Source organism: Suillus plorans (genome assembly GCF_016647745.1).
Source record: "Suillus plorans strain S12 chromosome Unknown HD556scaffold_1, whole genome shotgun sequence".
Lineage (NCBI taxonomy): Eukaryota > Fungi > Basidiomycota > Agaricomycetes > Boletales > Suillaceae > Suillus > Suillus plorans.
This window is the reverse complement of record NW_024537385.1, coordinates 1,265,909-1,289,909: the sequence shown is the minus strand read 5'-3', so window position 1 is coordinate 1,289,909 and position 24,001 is coordinate 1,265,909. Positions and strand designations below refer to the sequence as shown.

At 48.2% G+C, this 24,001-nt stretch overlaps 9 protein-coding genes across 9 annotated transcripts; 3 read left to right on the top strand and 6 right to left on the bottom strand.

The window, feature by feature from the left end:
* Nucleotides 1-121: 121 nt before the first annotated feature.
* HD556DRAFT_1223668 (methionine aminopeptidase 2-like protein) lies at nt 122-1,856 on the bottom strand (the record flags this gene model as incomplete). Its single annotated transcript, XM_041296904.1, has 9 exons — nt 122-184; nt 239-319; nt 376-484; nt 540-592; nt 645-811; nt 860-956; nt 1,012-1,157; nt 1,205-1,503; nt 1,558-1,856. The coding sequence occupies 9 exons, from the start codon at nt 1,854-1,856 to the stop codon at nt 122-124; spliced, it is 1,314 nt and encodes a 437-aa protein (XP_041167829.1).
* A 183-nt stretch (nt 1,857-2,039) lies between these two features.
* On the bottom strand, nt 2,040-2,774 carry HD556DRAFT_31906 (histone-fold-containing protein). Its single transcript, XM_041310264.1, has 4 exons — nt 2,614-2,774; nt 2,480-2,551; nt 2,289-2,425; nt 2,040-2,227 (listed from the first exon to the last, which is right to left on the bottom strand). The coding sequence occupies exons 1-4, from the start codon at nt 2,638-2,640 to the stop codon at nt 2,152-2,154; spliced, it is 312 nt and encodes a 103-aa protein (XP_041167828.1). The 5' UTR covers nt 2,641-2,774; the 3' UTR covers nt 2,040-2,151.
* A 114-nt stretch (nt 2,775-2,888) lies between these two features.
* Nucleotides 2,889-3,883, top strand: HD556DRAFT_1224139 (dihydrofolate reductase; the record flags this gene model as incomplete). Its single annotated transcript, XM_041296936.1, has 5 exons — nt 2,889-3,088; nt 3,146-3,216; nt 3,266-3,490; nt 3,522-3,754; nt 3,812-3,883. 5 exons carry the CDS (start codon nt 2,889-2,891, stop codon nt 3,881-3,883), a joined length of 801 nt encoding a protein of 266 aa, XP_041167827.1.
* HD556DRAFT_31810 (uncharacterized protein) lies at nt 3,808-7,123 on the bottom strand. Its single transcript, XM_041310257.1, has 4 exons — nt 5,529-7,123; nt 4,849-5,475; nt 4,252-4,792; nt 3,808-4,199 (listed from the first exon to the last, which is right to left on the bottom strand). The coding sequence occupies exons 1-4, from the start codon at nt 6,729-6,731 to the stop codon at nt 4,072-4,074; spliced, it is 2,499 nt and encodes an 832-aa protein (XP_041167826.1). The 5' UTR covers nt 6,732-7,123; the 3' UTR covers nt 3,808-4,071.
* Nucleotides 7,124-8,143: 1,020 nt separating this feature from the next.
* HD556DRAFT_1224046 (uncharacterized protein) lies at nt 8,144-12,132 on the bottom strand (the record flags this gene model as incomplete). The annotated part of the gene is made up of 11 exons (XM_041296931.1): nt 8,144-8,474; nt 8,524-8,609; nt 8,665-9,417; nt 9,504-9,977; nt 10,034-10,068; nt 10,121-10,169; nt 10,219-10,312; nt 10,426-10,747; nt 10,805-11,066; nt 11,118-11,975; nt 12,037-12,132. 11 exons carry the CDS (start codon nt 12,130-12,132, stop codon nt 8,144-8,146), a joined length of 3,360 nt encoding a protein of 1,119 aa, XP_041167825.1.
* A 743-nt stretch (nt 12,133-12,875) lies between these two features.
* Nucleotides 12,876-13,943, bottom strand: HD556DRAFT_1318417 (uncharacterized protein). Its single transcript, XM_041301230.1, has 2 exons — nt 13,483-13,943; nt 12,876-13,435 (listed from the first exon to the last, which is right to left on the bottom strand). Exons 1-2 carry the CDS (start codon nt 13,600-13,602, stop codon nt 13,268-13,270), a joined length of 288 nt encoding a protein of 95 aa, XP_041167824.1. The 5' UTR covers nt 13,603-13,943; the 3' UTR covers nt 12,876-13,267.
* A 174-nt stretch (nt 13,944-14,117) lies between these two features.
* Nucleotides 14,118-15,280, top strand: HD556DRAFT_1224183 (mitochondrial carrier protein; the record flags this gene model as incomplete). The annotated part of the gene is made up of 5 exons (XM_041296940.1): nt 14,118-14,155; nt 14,210-14,333; nt 14,391-14,798; nt 14,853-15,159; nt 15,213-15,280. 5 exons carry the CDS (start codon nt 14,118-14,120, stop codon nt 15,278-15,280), a joined length of 945 nt encoding a protein of 314 aa, XP_041167823.1.
* A 1,025-nt stretch (nt 15,281-16,305) lies between these two features.
* On the bottom strand, nt 16,306-18,491 carry HD556DRAFT_1302521 (uncharacterized protein; the record flags this gene model as incomplete). The annotated part of the gene is made up of 8 exons (XM_041299503.1): nt 16,306-17,011; nt 17,061-17,206; nt 17,258-17,389; nt 17,436-17,580; nt 17,632-17,846; nt 17,898-18,021; nt 18,073-18,273; nt 18,424-18,491. 8 exons carry the CDS (start codon nt 18,489-18,491, stop codon nt 16,306-16,308), a joined length of 1,737 nt encoding a protein of 578 aa, XP_041167822.1.
* A 182-nt stretch (nt 18,492-18,673) lies between these two features.
* HD556DRAFT_1435872 (uncharacterized protein) lies at nt 18,674-19,956 on the top strand (the record flags this gene model as incomplete). The annotated part of the gene is made up of 5 exons (XM_041305483.1): nt 18,674-18,847; nt 18,904-18,998; nt 19,054-19,122; nt 19,173-19,403; nt 19,443-19,956. 5 exons carry the CDS (start codon nt 18,674-18,676, stop codon nt 19,954-19,956), a joined length of 1,083 nt encoding a protein of 360 aa, XP_041167821.1.
* Nucleotides 19,957-24,001: the final 4,045 nt, after the last annotated feature.

Below are 24,001 nucleotides of genomic sequence, written 5' to 3'. Positions count from 1 at the left end.
AAAGAGTGTCATACCAAACAATCTAGAGTTTTCACCTGTGGACTGAAAACCGGCTAGGGAGACCTTGATAGATGACGACCGCGAAAATAAAATTGGTGTGCATAAGTAGTATCTTACATATTCAATAGTCATCGCCTCGACTGATAACCTCCTTAACGGTGGGCCGAAGAAGGATCGTATGCTCCTATTTGCCACGTTGAGAGACCAAGTTCGAGATCAGGAATTGAAAAAGGCTTACAAATTGCGCGGTCATGGAACCCTTGGCATCGCAAAGCGGTGGGTAGTCTTGAACGATTCCTTGTTGCACTAGATGGTTAAGCTAATGTTGGGCCGAATTAATTAACGATGGAATGCCTAGCAAGTCGTGTGACCAACCGCCAGTAGATATTTGCTTTCACCCACGCGATCCAAGTACCGTCGGCAAAATGGAAGAGTTCCGAAGTTACTGCTGATTGACTTGAGTAGCGACTTGGCGGAAGTCAGTCTTCCAATTTATAGACGTCAATGGTTGTCAAATTGCAGCAATAGGGGTGACTAACCTTAGGGGGACGCGGGGAGCGTCGATGATTTTTGCATAATGCGAGCACTCGCCCTGTCAACGAAATCAGCCAGATCTGACAAGTGCATCCGCAACCCAATCCTACGCTTTCAACTACACGTCCACGACCTGTCGAGCCGAAGGTTTCAATAGCAAAATATTCGCCTTCCTCCATTTTCGTCTGATCATCGTTCTTCACAAGTTGAACCGATTTTCCGCCGTGTATCTGGTAAAGTCCTATAGAATGCCCGCTAAGGTTTTCTATCGACTTGACTGAAAACATGTCAGAGGAGTCCGAAACACCGGACGAAAGATGATTACCTGGATATATTTTTCCGTTGACCTCAACCTCGTATGACTCCATAGTCTCTTGGATAGCACCTCCAATTTCGCCCAAGCGCACGTCGATACCGGATTCCTACGCACACTCCTGTAAACTGCAGTCGAACATGCCAAAGCTAGACTTGGCTTACCCTAATGCCGGTATCAGTAGCAGCCTTTACTGCTTCAATGAGCCTGTCATAAGTAGGCTCAAAATTGAGCGTGAAAGCAGAATCGACAATGCGTCCTTTTACGTGCACTCCTATATCGATCTTTAAAACATCACCACTTTGAAGAACTTACCATGCATAAGCAGCGAATTCTATCCATTTAACATATACACACCATTAGTATCCCCAGCGTTTGGTGTGTAATGAGCAGCACAATGATTCAAACTGAGTCCAGTCGGAAAACCAATGCCCGACTCCAGTCCGGTTTCCTCGACCAGGGCACGGCTGCCATCCTCGATCAAGTTTGCGATTTCGGTCATGGTCATTCCCGGACGTATGTGTTTCCGTGCGCTTTGTCGAACCTGCCGATGAACTTCTGCGGCACGACGGATACTCTGGTACGTGATCTCTGGGTCTTCCATTGCCATTCTTTCGTCATAGCGCTTCTCTTCGGACGTCGTCCTCCATGTATTGCTGTAAACAAGACGTTGTCAATCTCGTATAACTCATTGTGGTTGCAATACTTACTCGTCCTTGTAGGGCTGAATCTCCCCCTCTGGGTAGACACCATTCGTGAATATCTTCGACAGGCCAACTCGTGGGGGATCTGACTGTTGCACCTTTTTCTTTTTAGATTTCTTCTTCTTCTTCTTTTTCTTGGTCTCTTCTGAATAACATGTGATGATAGTTTCGAGACCACTTTCGATTGGCTCACCTCCGGTGCCTGGAGTTTCGTCTACGACGTCATCCTCTTCCACATCGTCCTCTTCGTGATCCTGTGGCACGATGCTTTTTGGCTCAACTTGTTTATCGTCCTTGGATATCATTGAAATGTTCAATAGTCTGAAACGATATCGATTTCTATGGACAACTAATCAAAGCTTGCGCGTTTGCAAGCGCAGCATTTACATTAGGTAATCGTGAATTTTCGCACCCCACTGTCATAAGGACAAACATTAATATTGCATATTCGGAACCCGGTGGAAAGGTTGCTCATGAGTTAGTGGAATTGTGGAATGATAAGAGGAGCCGATAATAGGACTATGTAGTATACAAAAATATTGATACCAACAAGGAGTTCTGCTCCAATAAAGAAATATGCTCCCATACAAATACGGATAATTATGCTCCGAAACCGTAAAGTGTGCGCCCTGAGCGCTTCAATGCGTAGACAACATCGAGAGCGGTGACAGTTTTCCTGTGTGCATGTCAACAGCTTAGCGAGAAGTTATACAGTCACGGGGCAAGGGAAGGCTCACCGTTTAGCATGCTCCGTGTAGGTAACAGAGTCGCGAATAACATTCTCAAGGAAGATCTTGAGTACACCGCGAGTCTCTTCGTAGATAAGACCGGAGATACGCTTGACACCTCCACGACGTGCCAGGCGTCGGATAGCCTGCGGATAAAGAGTGAGTACCATTGACACGATGAACATAGTGGGAGGACGCACGGGCTTGGTGATACCCTGAATGTTGTCACGCAAGATCTTCCGGTGACGCTTAGCACCGCCCTTGCCGAGACCCTACAGATCGTTCCAAAACATAGTGAGCTCCGCGGATCAGGACCTGACTCAAAGTTACACACCTTGCCACCTTTTCCGCGACCAGACATGCTTCACGAGTGTTATAAGGGTTGATTGAAGAAAATAAAGAGCTTCACTTCGACGTTTGCGAAGATTGATTGTGGTAGTGGTGAAGAAAGGGTTGTTTGTCTCTGTGCACGCGTTTCGCGTTTGTTTACTAATGGCCTCCACGCATCACGTGACAGAGGTGCCGGCATTTTAATTTTAATTTTCATCTCCGACCAGATCTTGACTCGGACCAGACTCCAAGTCACTTATCAATTGACTGCTGAACAGAATGTTGGCAGTGGGTGGTCAACGTGTAACGGAGTTCCTCTCGTCTGTATTACCAGTACCTGGGGATAGTCGTTTGGAGGATGAGTTTCAGCGACCCTTGGTGACCCTCACATTCGCTCAATCTCTTGACGCGAAGATAGCAGGCAAGGGGGGCAAACAGCTTATTCTTAGCGGCAGAGAAAGCATGCTCATGACTCATTGGTATGATACCGATCTCAAACTCACATATACATCCATCCCTTACTATTCCTAAGGAAGGATGCGCACCAAGCACGATGCCATCCTAGTTGGCATCGGTACTGCACTAAACGACGATCCCCAGCTAAATAGTACGTCTCAAATCTCATCTGCGCATGTGACTTATGTAGGTACAACAAGGTCGCCATATCCCTGAGGATGAACGGCCAAGCCATCTGCCTCGTCCTGTGATACTCGACACAAACCTACGCCTTAGACCGGACTGCAAGCTGCTCAAAAATTATCGGGAAAGGAAAGGTCGCCGTCCATGGGTAATTTGCGATGCTAATTTGTCCTCCGGTGATGGAAGAAAATCCATCCTCGAGGACGCTGGGGCAAGAGTGATAGGCGTGCCCTCGGTAGACGGTGGGTCATGTTCTATGTTGTCTTGCGCGAGTCATATGGATATCTTCAGGTTTCATCGTTATCCCGGACCTCTTGAAGGTCCTTTACAATTTTGGAATCAAGAGTCTCATGGTCGAAGGAGGTGCAACTGTTATCGGCTCTTTCTTGGCGGAATGTGCACGCACCAAGCCTAATACCATTATTGACACACTCATCATCACAATTGCTCCGATGCTGATTGGTGACGATGGTGTCGGTTACGGCGAGAAATTATTGGCTACGCAGGTATGAAAAAGGACACGTTCATGCAGAATCATGAGTTTTCACCTGAGGTTACATTAGATCCCCTCCTTGAAGCACATCCAAACTGAGGTCATGGGGCGAGATGTTGTCATTGTCAGTGCATTAAAGTGAATATTGTTCGGGTGAGCGTTAGCTCCCACGGGATAACAGGAAATTGCAAGAACAACAAGGCAAGGCAGAATGACTTGTATGTTACGTATATACAATGAGGGTATAACAGTGGCAGTGTGATACAGACCGGCGCAGTTATTTGATGTTGATACTTTGAACGGAAGAATACGTATGTGGTGGAAACCATTCTATGCATGGAAAAAGGCAGTATTGTTTTGTGCGCGGTCGCACTTATTAGCAATGCGGGTCGCAGCTTCGAGCGCTCTCTCAACAAGAGCGCGGGAAGGAGAGGTGACAGGAGTACTCTCCAAGAGATCTATCCCCGCAGGATTGAAAGCGATAAATTGTGGAATGAGAATAGAACATACCTCGATACAGCAAAACATATCTCGTGACTCGCTGTATTGGTTGAATTGCAAGATCCCGTACACTTTGCCTTCGAGTCGGATGCTCTCCCTTGGATCGACTGTGAGATTCGGCGCCGCTGTAATCAAACACCTTCCAATAGTGTTCAACAACCCGTTGTCTATCTCTGATTCTATTCCCTGCCTCACTCATTAAAGTGAGAAGAGGAGGAGGAGAGGAACTAGCGGGTGAAGATCTTCCACTCGACTTCTCCACCACAGTACCGAGAGGATTGTTTGTGGCGGAGAGCAGAGACTTGCGCGAACGCCATTTCCCTCCCGTGATGGCAGACTCGCTTTCGTGGCTGGGACTATTAGTAAAGAAGGTGCCTACCACGCTGCACCACGAAACCATAGCAACTTCAATATCATCTTCGCAAGCCATGAAGGCGGTGGATACACCCCAAGCAGAGGGGTCATCAAGGAAGGCCTTCAACAACGCCTCTGATGCTCGTATGAGGTCAGGAAGGTATGTCAACAACAGCGAAGGTGGTTGATTCGCTGTCTAAATATATCAACTCAGTCACGACATTCCCTTGAGACGTCATATTGGTGACGAACCTGTCCCGTCTGGAGCATCTTGAGGGCTCCTTGGTATTTTTTCTCCGTCCCGACGATTTCTCGGATGCAAAGCAAAGCCTTTCTGGCAGTACTCCAGAGCGCAGCGTCGTCAATGTCCAACTCAGCATCATCCAAAATCACAGGTAAGGGTGACATAGATTCGGGCTCCTCCGATCGCCATGGCGAACTTGAATGGCTGGTAAGGTGATCTCCGAGTTGAAACAAATGGTTAGATCCTTGCTTAGAAAGTGGTACGCCATGGCTAGTGGCCCTCGGGACAGGAAGTGGCTGATATTTGTCCTTGAAACTCCGTTTCCGTATGATTTCGAGATGTTCTACCACGGCTTCATCTGATAGATTTTCGTCCATTGCCATGGATATACTGATCTCCTCGTCGGTCGGAACAGCGCTGAACTGGGTATAATGCGAACTGCCAGAAAATGTCGAGACGGAAGTGCTCATTGGAGCTGTACCAATCCATGCCAAAGACGCAAGTGCTTCAGTGCTGGGACTGGCCTTTTGAGTGCTTGATGCTGGTAGGGTAATGGATGCACCACTATGGTAGCTTCTCCGCGTGGGTGACAACTCAAAGTTCGTTCGCCGATCGTGCCATGGCTGATGTAACGGCTAAAAGGTAATAAGTCAACGATGGACCAGGTGCACTTGGTGCTGGGACTCACTATGTCTAGCCGTAGTGGTGAGGGGGGTATAACGAGTGGTAGAAAACTTTGGTTGCGGACGTCCTTACTGAAGTTTGATTCTTGGTTGGATGACGAAGGGGTACTGGCCTCCTCTGACGTAGAGTGGCATGATGATGAGGGGGATGTACTTGAGACACGAGAAACCGATGGTAAGCATTGCTTGATGAACATTGACTCGTCTGTGGTATGAGTCTCCTCAGAGGTAATGCGGCATGATGGTTGGGATAGACTTGAAAAATGCGACAGTGCTGCTGACCGTCGCTTGATCAACTCTGCCTTGCTTTGAAGGGGAAGCTCTGATCTAGTAATATGGCCATCCTCTGGCTGCGGTAACGACGGCGCACCGGCACCGGCGGGATAGGGCTTTATAGGGTCGAGGATCATGACGGGCGAAGTTTGGGAGGAATGGACTGAAGCCGTTGCCGGACGGCGATCATTAGGATGAACATCGACATCAATATGCAATGATGGTTGGTGATATTTTTGGAACTCCTGAGGATGACGAGATTGTGGAGCACTACTCGGTCCAGGTACATTGTCCCAAGTCCGCGGCGCAGGTAGAGATTCAAAGCGAAACGATGACGGAGGGGATTGTGACTGTGATCTTGCATGCGTCGCGTGAGGATTCGGAAGGCTCGGCATCTTCAGCGTTGGCTGGTTGATGACGGAATGTTGAGGCAGTCCCAATTGCTTATGATACGTGCGAGGATCGCTAATGAATTGGTTAATAGTGGGTGATATCGGCGAGGGGGGCATGTTTTGAATGTGGTGATATGCATTGCCTAGCCTTCCCTCTAAATCTCCACTTATTCTAGGAGAGTCGTGACATGTTCCAGGGCAAGCGGGAGGCAGAACTGCTTGAGTAGAAAAAGAGTCGAAATTAGCGCCTGGAGTAGTACAACCTGTCTGAGCACTCGTGCCGGAGTCACGGCTGTCTCCATGGTTCGCCACTGACACCCAAGACTCTTCCGTTGGAAAGGGTTGCACGCCGTTGGTACGGGGGATATGTCCGGAAGTTTTACGCAGTTCAGCTTTGAACACAGGGACAATGAGGGAACTAGGGATTTTGCCGTCACCAGGAGAGTCAGGCTCGGAGTGTTTTACAGGGGTTTCGTGAGGGATAGTTTTTCGGAAAGGAGATAGCAGTTTCGACCAGATTTCTTCTCGTCTGGCATGCTGCATGAGTGCCGAGGGTAGCGAACGATGACAGGAGCTACCCTTGAGAGTGGTTCGGTTCCCCCTAGACAGTTGAGTCCACCCGTCGGGATTTAAATAGATCCAAGCCTCGACTCTCAGAGCCAGATGCGGGGAAGGCGGAAGAAAGGTTTCGACACCTCCGAGTCTTTAAACTACTACTGGTGGCCTGAGTACCTTCCTCTGGATGTCCTTGGCTCATAGGCTGTTGCCCTTCTACGTCGAGCTCATAGCAGGAAGGGTCGGTTTCGTCCTGAATGGTCACAATGGGGACCTCGGCATATGTACAACGGTTTGGAGTGATGCTGTGATCTGATAGCATTAACCGAAATAGCCTGTCTATCTTTTAAAAACAATGTTGCAATTTAACGTCAACGTCGTTAATTAGTAATTAAAGTTCGGACCCTGAAAACTGTGTCGGTATACATGCCTACAGCATCCGTGAATGCCGACATCTCTTTGCATCCTGCCCGTCACCCCCACTATCAGTGTCTGCATACATGTTAATATCAAAGACAAGTTGGTTCACGATTAAACATTGTCAAGCAGATGGCTACACTATTCATTGAAAACCCGTCCGAGTCTTGTTCGAGTCGTGGTAACACTAAGCGGGAAATAACAGAGTCCGAGAAATGACAAGGTAAAGCGTAATGATGTATGATGTAGTCGTGATCTGATTCCGTAACCATCCAGCTTACAACGAGACGGAATGAAGAAGTGGTGTATAGGGAAGCGCTCCCCAAGGAATGCACAGGGTGACTCCAATCGAGGTCCATCCGTCGGTGCTGAGCACCGATGTCCATAGGCTGTAGTAAATGAAAACGGGCAGAGGGGGCAGCCGCAGAATTCGGCTTGGCGATGGGAGTGAGGCGAACATGGCAGAACAGTACAGAATAGGTACGAGGAAATAGGCTTACCGAGGGGTGGTCGAGGTCTTAACCCACCCTGCTTTAATTCAAGGAGCCGATCTACTTCCAGAGCACTACAGGCTCTGAAGCGGTCGTGGCTGTCACGGTATCGGCCACCTTGCAATGAACCACGCCACCGGCTTGCCCTTGTTGAACGTTCAAGTTCGCATTCTTTACTCGCCCGCGCTCACCCCCATTTCTCAGGCTTTTCGTCATCCCGTGCTGTGGTTTCGGGTCAGATTTCCGGTTATCCTCCTTGACTGCTTATCCGGATCACCTGGCTTCTATACTGCGGTACAGAATAGTCGATTCGGTAAATGAAGTACCGCTTCTCGTATATACACGTCTTGGTCATGCTGTACGGATTCTCTTCGATATGGATTCTAATCAGATAGCTTGTAATAGTACACGATAACAAGAAGGTGCGGATCGATCTGCCGCTGCATATAAAGACATCGTAAATAGAAGTCAAACAGAAGTTATCGAGAATCTTTATTCATCCTCTGAGCCATTGCTGTCATATAGCACAACGTACTCAAGATTCTCAGGCTGGGAATGCGTATCCTGCCAGTCGGATCCATAGTCATCAGACGAAGGAACGCTGACCAATGATACTGACGATCCATCAGAGGCCCCATCGTCCGTCCCGTCCGTCGTAGGTTTGGACGTTGAAGGATATGACGGTTCAAATAAGTGACCAAGGGGTCCGACAGAATGAGCAGACCTATTGTCAGATGATGACTTTGGCATGACCATAGAGGATGATGCCAAAGAATCATCGTCAGCTTCATCAGCTGACTGACGAGGCTCGGTGACAGTAACGCTGTGAAAGGCATTAATTCAAATGCAGCCAGACAGAGAACCGAACGTACTCAATCCAAACACTAGGACCAAACATTTCCCCAGCACCGTCCGTCAACTTCCAGTAACTGACATATCTACCAGGAGCATCGGGTGCCTGATAGGCAATGTGCTTTAGCGATTACAAATTGTACCAGACCCGACGAACGAACCTTCAGGTCACCGGTCCACACATCAAGAGCTTCACCAGGATCAACACGTCCTACTTTGACAACCATCGAAGAGTCAGCTCCAGGTGAGAAAGACTCCCCCGCAACGAAGTGAATCTGAGTCGTCTCTGGCCAAGCCTTGTCCCCATCGTTTAACATCCGCCAGGACTTAACGAACTCAGCACCAGGTGGAAAAATCTGACCGCTAGGAACTGTCGTGTCGGATACAAAAGCACAGCTGAAAGGTGTAATTCCCGCCTGTTGGGGCGTAGTAGTGGCTTGTTCATCTGTGACGCTATCAGGGAGCGAAGAAAAAGTTGTAGTGGATGGAGAAGGTGCTTTAGAAGCGACAGGGGACGGTGTACGGAAACCACGTAGAAGTCCAGCAAAATCCATCGGTGGAACATCAAAAGACAGCGTCGGGATAACAGGCGACTCTTCCTTGAGGAGTGACTCCACAGATTCTGTAGGGAAAATTGCTTTGACAGGAGAAGTCGTGGATTCCGCCAGCTTTCCCAGATCGGTTTCAATGGCTTTGTCGGAGCCGGCCACAGAACTAGGCGAATTTACGTCTATTTGTCTTGCTTCAGCGAGGTGTTTCATTTCTCGATTCACTTTTGGCCAAACTTCACGAAAGATATCGAGTGAAGGGTTCAGGTCGAGGGGTGGCGAGTTCACCTCAACGGAAGAGCGATCGATCGTCTGGACCAAGTTGCTGTAAGGCGAGGTCGATTGTTCGCGATCAACAGTGGAAGGCTTCTCGGACTGTGACAATTTAGACACAATCAGAAACGGCACTAGAAGCCAGCAAGAGTTACACTGACCTCGACAGGTCTGATCACCTGGTAGCAGGAGCTGGTACTTAATCTGGTGGGAGACGAGGAAGGTTCTTTGCAGTTAGGAGTGACAGACTGTGGGGGTTGCGGTAATTTAGCAGGAGTTAGACCATAACCCCAAGAGGCGACAGAGTTTTCACTGACGCAATCGGGGCACTGTGCTAAGATAGCAAGGGGACTCAGAGACTCGGGAACAAGAGAGGGCTCCTCTTCTTTTTTCACAGAAATCTCGGAGGATGTGCGTGATACAGAAACGGACGGAGATTTCGGAGGACGAGGTTTAAAAGTCTCGGGAGGAGTGCTCCCCTGAGATGTCCTTCGAGAATGGATGAGATTGGTCATCCCGACTCTGTACACGGTAGGAATGACCGTGTCTGGAGTCTTCATCTTCAATAACGGATGAAGAGAAGGGTGGACCGGGATAGGGAGAGCTTCGCAATTCTGACACAGGTCGAAATCCGGACAACTAGGGTGCATGCACTACAAAATGCAAGCGTCATAAACATAAACATCAATGAAGCCCGACGGGCAATTACCTTATAACGGACACCACGAATAGTCTCGCGGCAAGCTAATGACACAGCTGATTATTTGGTGCTCACAATCAATAGAACGGAACTTACCATCACACGTCGCGTAATGAGTAGTTCTGTTGGTCACTGCATTGCGCATCTTGAATATTTGTGAGATGGGTTTTTCTTCACAAAAAGAACATTATTACCACGAGGTCGCTCGGCTTGCTCACCCGCACAAAGCCGTGATAAGGATGTTGCTCTCCAGTAATCCTGATCACAAAAGTGTCAATGCTGACCATACTTTGTAATAGAACACGTACTTGAAGCAGTCGGCACAAGTATCAAAATCTTTCAAAACACCATCAGCACTCTAAGATCATCCAGAAGTGCGCTTTTACCTGGACAATTGACACATTTCTGGGTAACCATGAGTGGTAAGAAAGTGGGATGCAGAAAGCTGACTCACGAAGCGATCACCAACAATGGGAGAGTCACACAGGTTGCAAGCCGCGCAATGACGAATAGTCTCTATGGTGCTCACTGGCGTCACCTCGGAAGTGCGAGGACTATCTGCTATGGCACTACCACTATTTGGGGAAACATCACGCTCCCCGCTTCCACTAAAGACCGTATGAACGAGCACTCGTCCGGGTATTTCAATGTCGAAGAACTCATGGAACGGGTTGTGCCTCTCTGCAGCACCTGACTCAATACAGGGCGTGCATAGATCATAATCTAGGACGGAGAATATATAAGAGGACTGCGTTGTGACATTAAATCATATAATCTTACCAGGACAATCCAGGCATTTACGTCTGACACCAACAATTATTTCGTTGCAGTTGTCACAAAGAATATTTCGGTGAATGACAGGCGGGTTTTGACTAGGCTCAGCATCGGCAAGCTCAGTTCCGGTAGACTGAGACTCTACAGATATTTCCGCGGCTGACGGTGTGGTGGCGATTGACGGTACAGTTTCATGCTGCTGGACAACGTGAGTTGGCCCCAAACTGAACGTGTGCATAGCACCAGATTTGGAAAAACAGCTTGGACACTACCAGATGGCTCAGCGAAACAAATATCACTAGCAAATGAAAGTTCTTACAACATAGTGCCATGGGCATTTCACACACCCATACCAGCTTCCAGAAAACTCGTTCCTGCAGACGAAACACCAATGTGATGAAAGAGGTTCCATTGAGACGTTCATTGTGTTGAACGACGCCTCTGACGAAGCATGAGGAGCCTCGTTGGATGTTCCCGCTCCAAAAGGGGTCTGCCGATGAGATGTATCGACTTGTGCTGAAGCATTGCACGCGCCAAAAGTATCGAGTATGATACGATCAATATCTTTCCTGAAAGATGTCAATAAGGTTTCCATTTCCGACTTCCCTTTGGCGACTGAGCAACATGACTTAGGGGAGGCCGCTTGATACGAGAGAGAAGGAAGACTTGGAAGAGAGGGATGCCTAGAGAGAGTAGGCGGTTCTGAGAATATGATAGGTGGTGGCGGCGAAATGAACGAAGGCGGGATTTGAGGCGCAAGAAAACTACCTTCAAGGGTAGGAAGTGGTCTAGAAGAAGGTGGCGGTGGATGAGCCGCCTTGAATGATAGAAACTCCTGGAAACGTGTATCGAAAGATGACGCGGATGACGAATTGGGTGGTGCAGGAGTCGACAAAAGTGTAGGAGGCGGAGGAATCGCCATGAAGGACAAAGGATTAGGAACCTCCCGAGAATCTTCGACCGTTGCGCTGGGTGCTTTGTGGGGAGTCTCGTCGAAGATAGAGAACCTGAGCAGTGGGTTGGGCCAGCGCCTGCGTAAAGGGGCAATACGAGTGTTATACTCCTCTGCGTTATGGACTTCTTTTCCAATTAGAATACGAGACGTCTTCGACACGTCAGGAGAGAAAATGAGTTTAGAAAGATAATAATTATGGCTTATAGGAAATATGCGATACAGCTACAAATGCGAAGCGTCAGCGCTTCGCTAGTGAGAACAGATAAGCGAAGAGTAAGCATACCTGCTGGTAAAGCTCCTCGTATGTGGGGAACAAGACAGTCCCTGAGAAAGAAAACTTGCGAGTCTCGTTTCGATAAGTTGCCTTTACTGTGAACATGGTAGCGTCTAAGAGGAGCTGGTGGGGTTCCCGCAGCTGACGCAGTGATTTATATTAATCGCGCCGTGACAGTGGTGTGACCAAGGAAACGTGACGTATTGTGACACGAATACACTCGGAAGTGGAGGGCATCTAGGAATTCGAATTTCCGGGTCCGTCCGGCCGAGTCCGGCTGGATCTGTCCGGCACTATAATTTGTATGCAAAGGAGCAACAAAGGAGTATGACACTAATATATACATTACACGAACATCCGAACTGCAGCGCAGTGCACAGATGTGGTCCGAACTATTTCAGAGATACCCTCGTGAGTCACGAGTACAAATATGTAACAGTTTAGAATCTGCAACAAATCTGCAAGGTTCACAGTTGAGTCCATTGCAATTGGCAGGCAAGCACATAAATGTAGCACCTTTGATGGAGGATGAGAAAGCCAGTTATTGGTAGTAGGTGAGCACAAAAGTGTAGCGGAAGAAAGCCGGCCAGCCCGGTGCACGAGGAGGACAGGCAAATGCCCAAACCATATCTATAACTACACAAAGCTGTAACCCGACAAGGCAAGGCTGGTATATTGCTAACTTAATATTGTGTTTGAGACAGTAACGAGTCGTAAAAATGAGCTCATTGTGTGATGCGACGTTAAGAACTGACAAGTTGTGCACAGACGGATCCGGACAGACCCGCACGCAGCCGGACGGAGACTGCCGGAAATTCGGATTCCCAGACTTTCTGCGGAAGTTCGGAAGCGAGTTGTGGCTATGTAGACGAATCCCCAAATTCAATATTTATGTGCTATGTACATACTATCATACATAGTGTATCATCCCTGTTGTCTCTGTACTGCACCAGCATTTCTACACTGGTCATTTTTAGGCCTCACCGATCGGCAAACGCCCTGCAATCATTACGCTGCGCCATGGTTCCAACACATTGTCATTCACTAGCTCGCATAATACACCTAGAGGTTGATTGCCAATTGGTGAGGGCGCATAAATCGACACCAGTTTCCGTATAACCTCTGCGTTCCAAATCACCGCCCTACCGTGCTCGCAAGGGTAACAATATGTCATGGGTGGCTGAAATCAGGCGCCCCCGGGGTGCACTGTGGAGTCCAGACTCCACTAACTTGTGCACGGTCATGGGCGGAAATCCCTGTTGTGGTGCCTTGAGATTATATCAAGGCATGACAGACCGTGTTTATAGTCTACGGTAATGGTGTAAGCGGTTTTGTGTCGCTCCTGGTTATCGGGGTCCATCATGGGAATTTTAAGACCCTCCTCAGGAAGAGATATCAAGACGTACCGCTAGAATGGACGTGAAGACAGAATATATGAGTGCAAAGGACTCATACCTTGTGCGCTTGATCATCGATGCCATTGCTTCGACGGAGCATTGACTTGCGGAAATAGTATTGATATCGCCCTTCGCCCGTCATCCGTGACAACAATGGCTTCACCCCACGCGAATGCATCCAGCGACTCCTCTATTGATTGCATCAAAGGAGAAATTGGTTTTCAGCTGCGACATCCTTTACTTGAGTGAGAAGCCAAGTAGGGTTGATGGAGTCTGCAAACTCCATTCACTTTGGCAAGTGCATGGTGCTTGCCTTGAACCGCTGCTGTGACCATTGTACTTACTTCCGGCGGTCTGGCGTTGGCGGTTGAGTCCGGCAGATGCATAATGACCGGCAAATGCGGAGTTATGTAAAGCTCTTGATCACTGCAGCGCTCATAAGCAAGAGGAGAGAGAACGACAAATATAATATTGTTATGTTTCAAGTACTAGTAAGCACCGGGTTCGCTTGCAAGTCTTTCCCACCGATCGGCTGTTTGCGGAAAGAGTGTTAAATTTTGGTTCGCCGTAACACGGCAAGCACTTCTTGAAGTCTTTCTCCTACTTCGACCTCGAAGCCCGCGCTTGCTGGCAAGGCTCCTCCAATCAAGGACCTCTATAGATATTTGTTTAGAGTCTCATAAAATATTAGCGATGTCGCATCTAGCACCAACTGGCAAGTGGGACGCAAGGTATTTATTATCTTGTATCATGTGGAGTTTGTTTTCATTTTGTGCTTTTCGAAGATACCTTGGCCCTGTCCCTCACGACTCTTCATACTATGCCAAGTGCATGCTCGGTGGTGTTCTTGCATGCGGTATCACTCATGCTGGTATCACTCCTCTTGACGTGGCTAAGTGTAACATGCAGGTCAGCCTATCCTGTCCTTCCAGGTTCCGTGTCGTGTCTCATAACTTTTTCGAACAGGTAAATCCTGCAAAATACAAGGGTCTCACGTCTGGTCTTGCGACTCTACTTCGTGAGGAGGGTCAGACCGGTATCTGGAAAGGCTTTGGTCCCACCTTTCTCGGTTACTCGCTACAAGGCATGTTCAAGTACGGTCTTTATGAAGTGTTCAAGGACCAGTACATGAACTTGGCTGGCGAAGAGCTTTCTAACAAATACAAGCCCGCCATCTGGCTCGCTGGTTCTGCATCGGCAGAGGTCTTCGCTGACATCGCCCTTTGCCCTCTCGAGATGACCAAAGTCAAGATCCAAACTAGCCCCAGCGGCACGTTCCCCACGGCCTTTGGTGCTGCCCTCAAAGAGATGAGCAAGACCAAGGTTGAGACCCGCTACCCCTTCGGCTCCCTTGTTCCCCTCTGGTCCCGTCAGGTTAGAATAGGCGTTTTCTTTTCCGATTGAATTGCTCACAATTTTTTGTTACAGATCCCTTACACCATGGCCAAGTTCTTCTTCTTTGAGAAGATTGTCCAGGTCTTCTACACTCGCGTTTTCACCGAACCCAAGGAGTCTTATGCTAAGACCACTCAACTCGGAGTCACTTTTGCTTCTGGTTACCTCGCTGGTGTTGTCTGCGCTATTGTCTCCCACCCGGCTGACTCCGTCGTCTCTCTCATGGGTAAGCCTGCAAACAAGGGCAAGAGCATTGGCACGATCGCATCAGAAACTGGTTTCGTCGCACTTGCAACCAAGGGTCTCGGCACCCGTGTATTGATGATTGGTACTCTTACCGGTACGTGTGCATCGTACTCTGTTTTAAAATAGCTGACCAACACGTTAATTAAGGCTTCCAATGGTGGATCTACGACTCCTTCAAGGCGTCGATGGGTCTCGGCACCACTGGTGGCAAGTAAACTGCTTACTTGTTTGCATTGATAGTGGATGTGGTAGTCAGTGTCTACATCCCCCTCCTTGATTCACTCGTCTAATTTATTACGCAGGAGGACACTTGATAGATCGTTTCTGGCAGTATACAGTTAGTTTACATTCATTCCCTTGTGATCCGTATTGCTATCCATTTACCCCGTACAGTCCGTATACTGCTTGCCATGCAATAGATCACGATCACCTTACGACAATACCACTGCATCCTCTTTGAGAGGTCTGCACCTGAGGGTAATTTATGAACCAGCTCTGCTATTGAGTTGCTTAGGTAAGCTTTGGTATCAGGATTGGTCATCCTCGGATACAGTCCAAACCTGCAACAGGCTCTGCAGACAGAGGAACAGGCCACCCTGTCGTACCAATGCTGATAGTCACAAGAATAATGTATATACATGTGATGTGTGGGAACGATGACTCTGCTGGCGCGGATGAGGTCGGACGGTCGGATATCCCAGGATCAAGATGAGTCGATGAGCTGGCGACTATGTGTGATAACTGTTTATATCATCACCAAAATTACCGAATCCAGAGATGGCCATATATTGCCATGTCGGAGCTACCATACCTGCCATATGTATCTGGCGGAAGGTCCCAATATAAGGCAATGTTAGGAAACTCAATTCTGACATTGCGACTGCCATATGACTATAGTCTGGCATTAGGCTAGTGTACCGATATATCAAACATTGCTATGTACATAATGCATTTGAATTTCGCTCAGATTCATCAGACATTGCAATTGCGTTCAGATATAACAATGTGATGCATTGAATTAATGGTAGTACAAAGCAGTGAGGTACAACGGTTCCGAGCCTATGTATGTGAATGCAGGTAATCGAGAGCAGACAACAGAATGGGAAAACGAGTGATCTATGAGTAGGTCAGTAGTACAGCACAGTAGCAAATGACAGCGAGAAAATGAAAGTACACATGGAGGTCTGCGAGCAATGCGAATAAGAGGAGAACGTGCGATGATGTATGAGGCAGGGGACAGCTACTTCCTTGAACTTCTCCGTGGCTTGGCTTCTGCAGATCGGGCAGCCTTGCCACGCTTTGGCTTAGAGACTTTGGTGCTCCCCTTCTTGGCCTTGCGTTTACCTTTGACCTGGACGGGTTCAGACTCATCGTCCGACTCGGACCCCGTTAGATCACTGGGGGCGGGCGACTCAGCACGCGCAGGTGCTGGTGCAGATGGAGCTGGAAGCTTGCGAGGAGAAACTCGTTTGGGAGCAGAAGGCGCTGGCGTTGGTTCGTGAGGGGCTGGCGTTGGTTTGCGAGGAGGCGCAGGTGCTGGTGCAGATGGAGCAGGAACTGGCCTGGGAGTAGGAGCTGGCTTGCGAGCAGGAACTGGCCTGGGAGTGGGAACCGGCCTGGGAGTAGGAACTGGCCTGGGAGTAGCAACTGGCCTGGGAGTGGGAACCGGCCTGGGAGTAGGAGGTGGCACTGGAGTTGTTTCGCGAGAAGGCATTGGTTCGGAAGGATGAGCTGGCGTTGACTCGTGAGGAGGGGGAGGTGGTGAAAGGGAAGGTGGGGGAGAAGGAGGATGTGCTGGAGCTGCTTTGGCTGCACGACGAGCCGCCATTTGGGCACGGACTCGTGCTAGATCGTCGTCTCTTCCTTCACGAGAGGTGCTAGAAATGTCGTTATCTCTACTATTAATAGAGTCGCCCTCACGGCCTTCTTCGTTCTTGAATAATTTCCTTGAATCAATCATGTTAGCGTGACATGAGGAATATAAAAGAAACTTACATGTTCCAAGCTCTGAGGAGCTCGTCTTTCCATTCTGGATCGGGTGAATCTTCGATGAGGTCGACAATGTTGTTGTAGAAGTCGCGATAGTTGAAATTGCCGTCGACTTCTGACCAAGCGTTCTTGGCGCCAATACCAAAACGAACCTTTGAAAATTGAGCAACTCATGACTACAGATAGATGTTGGGGAATCAAACCTGCAAGCAGCCATAGGCAATATGCGCTGCTTCTACTGTGGTCATGTCGTGTAGGGCAGCGTTACAGGTGCGTGTCGCCCGCGTCTGCTCCCCATACGCACTCGAGGGACTTGTAAAGATGTGGCGCATCGTCTAAAGCAACATCAGCGTAAGGCAACAACGAAGAAACAACACATACTCTTTCCAACAAATGACCCTCGAACATGCCTTCGAACATGTTATTGTCGTCGTAGTCCTTGCCTGGTAGATCCCCAGCCCACAGAAAGGCAGGAAGAGCGGAGGCAGTCATCTTAATCTTGCCGTTTTGAAGTTTTTTCTGAGCCCTGTATCGCGTTAGACTAACTTGAGTTGGACTTGAATTAAAAAAAACGTACTTCTCAGCGTCCTTTGAAAATTCTTTGAGTTCCCTGACTGGACAGAGAAATTGAGCGAGAACGGGGTGGTTACTACCCAGGTGGGTACGCGAACCAGTGCCGTCGTATATAGGTGGCATTATCGGGGAACGAAGGTTGAAGGCCGCGTAGTGACCGATTTGGTTCTTCAGGCGCGAGGTATCGTCAGAACGAGTAGCGGAGATAGTAGCATCCATCTGATGGATGAATTAAGTACATGATATGCGCATATATGCGCATAAACTCACCTTCTTGATGATGGCATTGAGTTCCGAACTTTTCCGAGGGTCGCCAAGTAGAAGCTTCAAGCTCGGCGCGAGCTGGAGTAGACGAGTGTAGTTCCTCTTGTATCGATCTTGGATCTTAGGTGACCTGCGGACCAGGAAAAGATTCAGTTAATGGTAAGATTCATAAGTGACTCACATTTTCGAGAGTCGCTTGTCGCGACTAGCCCGGATATCTTCGTCCTCCGAGACATCATTATTCTCCGCAGTGTCACGCTGCTGCAGAGAAAGACCTACCGTGATAAGTTGTTTTGTCTTGCAAAACACGTCAATGCAGCGCGCTATGCAACGCGCTGCACCGACAAATTCTTCGTGAGGGTCAGTCTCAGGCTCCATATTCCTGTATTAAAGCATTATTAGTGATCACAACATCAAACGAACTGATGATGAATCTACTTATGTTTTCTCGTCATCGTCTGATGAACGGCGCCTTTTTTTTGGCCTGGTGAGTTTCTTTGAGATCTTCTTCGGAGGTACAGCTACTGCTGACTGGGATGAGATAGAACTGTCGGATGATGAAGATGATGAAACAGAGGTAGCGCGTTTGCGACGCGCCATGGTGTAGGATGGAAAGATAAGAATCAGTGATAACTTAAGACACGTGAATATTATTGACGCGCTTGTCCTTGTTTGGCTCCTATTAGATTTGGCTCCGCTGGAATTTTTCATAAGTGTTTGACACGCTTTGACGCTGTGTATTGCTTTGACCTCTTAATCTTATACCTAATATTTATATTCTAATGCCTAACACTAGTACTGCTCTCTCTTTCGGACCTGTCGACTGCAGTGACAAAGTCGATGTCACTGGTAAAGTCGGTGTCGCTGGCAACCACATCTTCATGGATGTCGAAACCTGCTCAGTAGACTGGCCAACGTATACGATCAAGTTCACGCCGACCCACCCAGGACCCGTGGTAAGTATTCACTTCAAATTCTGAGTCGCATTGTTTTACTTACATTAATCATACAGACACTTATATTGCATTTAAAAGACGCGTCTAGATTCAAATATGTCGAAGACGAGGACAGCGACATGGAGACATCAGAATCGAAGGCTTGCAAGATGTATGATACAGTTTTTTTTCTCATTAGTGTACACACTCACATTCTACCTTTTTAGCTCTTCGTCTAGCACGAAGGACGACCTGGATGCAACATTTGTCTCCAAAGAGACAACCTCCAAGACCGAGTATGTTTTTTTGGCAGTGTTTAATTCAATTTTTTCACATCTTGATTCAGCGATAACCCCAATCTCTTCATCGCAACTCCAGTGAGGCTCGACGCAATCAGGAAGGACTTTTCCTCGAAAAAACGCAAGCTCGGTCACGGTCACTTCTTTGGAGATGCAGATTCCGCTTGGCCCCCCCGCTGGCCTCGTGGCTACCGAAATGTTTCTTCTTTACCTATCTCAGCTTTTGAGAGCCTTAAGATTACACCTGCTGACGTAGTAGCCATTGACAAAATTACATAGTATGTTTTCATCTCATCGTTTTCGCCAATCCTTTGCAGCACTTTGTCCCGCTTTCATTTTGTTACACTTTCATTTCACTTTGCATCAGATACCGACACGCTCTGCACGAGTTATCCCATTGTCCCATGTACTACTAATATCAGAATTCAAGTTGTATTTCTTGTCCACCCACGAGCGCGCTATGTTTCCAAGGCTTCCAAGATATGCCTCTCCACCAACCTCATCCATCAACGAGCCGTCGAACGCGAACGTTCCCAAGAGGCTTCTCAGAACGCCCAGCCCGGTACCATTAAGCGAATGCAGTTTACATTCAGTATCGACGCTCCCCCAGCTCATTCCCTGCAACTTCATCTTTATCCTACACCTTCTCTGGCAAAGGCTCCACCCCCACCAAGCCAGACCTCAAGCCTAGCGTTGAGTTCAGAGAAGGTCGCAGGCGCAGGAGAGGTGACGGATCCTCTGTCACTAACCATGCTTCTTCCGACCCCGCATCCAACCAGAACGGTGTTTCTTATATCCTCTACTCTACCCCCACCCTATCTAACCCCATGAGCTACGGGATGGAGACCGCTGGCTCGCGCACCGGTACACTGCATAAGGTGCTGCAGTGACTCAAATGCTTACATGGTTTGGATTTGCAGGATGATACCATGCGGCAGACTTGATGCGGCCTTCCAGTATCACTAAAGGACTTCCATTATAAGGTGCGTCCATGTGATTCATACCAGGCATTTAGGTATTGACATATCCTCAAGTATATTTGGTAGTGTAGTGCTTGTATTCTAGATAAATAGCACTGTCCTCCCATCTGAAACCCCCGCTCCCGCTACTCCATGGACGACCTCACCTGCCTTGGGTGTGGAAAGGCTTTCAACAGCCAGAGGCGCTTGAGCGCACATGAGACGCTATGCGAGACTCACCATGAATTCAGCACACAGATCAGCAAATCATACCGGCGCTCTGAAAGAAATTGCAAGATCAAGAAGAGAAAAACCAACCGTCAGGAGTCTTTCAGTGGAGAGGAGGATGCCCCCCAAGAAATAGGTGACGTGCATGCCGAAAACTGGCATAATCAGGTATGTCTTGTCTTTTTAATCCTACAGAACTAATATTTGACATATATTACAGGACAACGACATTCCTGGACCTTTGCAACGATCCCCTTCCCCACCACTACCTGAGCCTAGCGCAGCTATTCGCTCCAATCGTTCCGGGCGCATCATTCGCATGCCCAAACGATACGACAACTTTGTTCCCGGCGATGAGGTACCTGATGTGCCTCAGCCTGAAGATGTGATGTCTGAAGAGGGAGATCACACCGGCGATGAGCTAATTTCTTTCGAGACAGAGCCAGATACAATGGGATTGTACCGAGTGTATCCTACTCGTCCTACTCTATTTCCGCGGACCGGTACCACCCTTAATACTCTATGCGACTCTCCGATGTTGCAGACTGGTGAAGATCCGAGGTACAACTCATCTCAACTACTCACTGGTCCCCCCCTCCCATTGTCTGTCACTCCTGAGAACCTGTACTCCGCGTTTAGTAGTCCAACCGCTGGTCTACTTCTGTGCTGGCAATATTCCAACCCCAACTCGATTTCGGATGCTGCTTTGCAGCGACTTACTACTTTCCTTGATGATGATGCTTACGACCGAAACAATATACGTCATTTCAGCGTCACTCGGGAGAAAAAGCTTGTTGCAAAGTACCTTGAGGACCAATCCAACCCCTTCAGTGCCAGTAACGGATGGAAGGAGTCATCTGTCTATGTTCGCCTTCCGAAAGAAAAAATGAAATGGCCATCCTGAAGATGACGCCCCCAAGCTCGAAATTCAAGGTGTGCACCATCGATCTTTGGTCAATATCATAACAGAGGTTTTTGAAGACGGTGCAGCCACAACGTTCCATATGACGCCATTTCGTCAGATGTGGAAAGTCTCAGACGAGCGAAGTATCGAGGTCTTTTCGGAGGCTTATTCTTCCCCTGCGATGCTGGAGGCCCACGCTGAGATTAACTCCCTTCCCCGTGCAGCAGACGACGATCTCGAACGTGTTGTAGCATCACTCATGATGTATTCTGATTCGACTCACCTGTCCAACTTCGGGGACGCATCACTCTGGCCATTCTATCTATTTTTTGGTAATGAATCTAAGTATACACGTGGAAAACCGACAGCTTCCGCATGCCATCATGTTGCATACATTCCTTCGGTAAGTCTTTCTCAAATCCCTCACATCCCTTGCACCTTATTGACGCAACATTTAGATTCCGGATGATTTTCAAGATTCATACATTCAGGCCTTTGGGGACGCATCTTCAGCGGAAGTGCACACGCACTGCAAGCGGGAGCTTATGCAAGCAATCTGGAAGCTCCTTCTCGATGACGACTTTATGCAGGCTTACGAGCATGGGATTGTGATCTGTTGTGGAGATGGAATCACTCGCAGGGTGTTTCCGCGTTTTTTCACCTACTCGGCTGATTATCCAGAGAAGTAAGTTTTTTTAGTCACGCGCTTCTTAGATTGACGTCTTTTCAGGATTCTCCTTGCTGGTATCAAGTTTCTTGGCCAATGTCTATGCCCGCGCTGCCTTATCAAGAAGGCTGATGTGTCTGAGATGGGTACAGAACACGATATGCACGATCGCATGTCACTCCAACGTGTTGATGACAAGGCTCGCCGTGCCAACATTGAAAAGGCACGCAAACTTATTTTCAAACGTGGTGCGCCAGTGGATGGCAAGCGAGTCAAGTCTATCCTTAATCCTGAGTCCCTTGTCCCTACACGTGTGAGTACTTCACATTATATTCAAATTGTTGCTAATGGGATACAGAACGCCTTTTCGGATCGTTTTTTTGCCTTTGGATTCAATTTCTTTCTAATGCTCGTGGTGGACATGCTGCATGAATTCGAGCTTGGTGTGTGGAAGGCTATCTTCACGCACTTGTTGCGCATCATGCACGCTGCTGGTGGTGTTGCGATACAAGAGTTGAACTGGAGGTACGTCATTTGATAGTATGCTTTTCGTATTACTGACTACATATCTACTACAGGTACCGTCATGTTCCAACTGTTCGGGAGGGGTACTATCCGTCGTTTCCACAAGAACACTTCTGCAATGAAGCGCCTTGCAGCTCGAGATTTTGAAGACTTGTTGCAGGTGAGTTTTAACTGATTTCAGATCTGATTTCATACCTGATTTTAATTTCAGTGTGCGATACCAGTCTTTGAAGGGTTGCTCCTGGACGACCATCACGACAACATCATCCTGGACCTTCTGTTTGACCTTGCTACTTGGCAAGCTTACGCAAAGCTCCGTCTCCACACTGAAGACACTCTGAACTTTTTTGATGGTGCTATGGCCGTCCTCGGCAACAGTGTTCGAAAGTTCAAACAGACGACTTGCGAACACTACCACACGACAGAATTACCTCACGAACACATGGCTCGAGGGCGCCGACAAGCTGCACTGGCCGCAAAGCAAGGTGTATTAGCTAAGGAGAAAGGAGGTACTTTGCATCGCAAGGTAAAGAAATTAAATATCCAGACTTATAAATTTCACGCGCTTGGGGACTACCCAAATACAATTCGGATGAGGGGAACAACGGATAGCTATAGTACGCAACCAGTGAGACTTTTTTTTTATGCACAACACTCCTCTAATTCTGGTGCAGGGAGAACTACAGCATCGATGTCTCAAGCGACGTTACCCTCGCACTTCGAAAACAAAGGCAACTACAAACACAAGCATCGCAAATCAAAATGCCATCGAACGACTTTGTACAAAGGTAATCAATGCTCGGGCACAATTTTCCGCCCAACGGGGTACCGATAGACCTCGTCGTGTACGGACCTCACCTTCCGACCATTACCACATTGCAAAGTCTGCTCGTTCAACTTACGACCTCACAGCATGGTTGGGTGAGCTTGGGGATGATCCGGCTGTCAAGGTACGTGCTTCTGATTCGTATTAAATTTTATATCTCATGATATGAAATAGAACTTTATTCCTCGTCTCAAAGACCACTTATATGCACGTCTTCAAGGGCTTGTATACAAAGGCGACGAGTACAACTTTACCGATGCAGAGCGGAACTCAGTTCTCATCACGGACAACAAGCTCTTCGAACACAGCATCCTTCGTATCAACTACACTACCTACGATCTTCGACGCGAGCAAGACTCAATCAATCCCCGCACTCGTGCTGATCTCATGGTCATGTCACACGAGGATGATCGCACTCATCCCTACTGGTATGCCCGTCTCATCAAAATATTCCACATGAATGTAGAATACTACAAAAACCCGGATGCAATACGGTCCCGTCCAAAGCGTATGGATTTCCTCTTCGTTCGATGGTTCAAGCGCGACAATATTCCCTCCGGGTTCAGCGCGAAGAGGCTCCAACGCCTCGAATTCTTTGAGGATGAAAGCCCTGATGCATTCGGATTTCTTGATCCGGAGTGCGTCATTAGAGGTGTACATATAATCCCGGGATTCGCTTACGGCCGTTCCAAAGAACTTTTTGATCCAACAATTGCACGACATGAGGAAGACCCAGATTGGTACTGTTATTATGTGAATATGTAGGC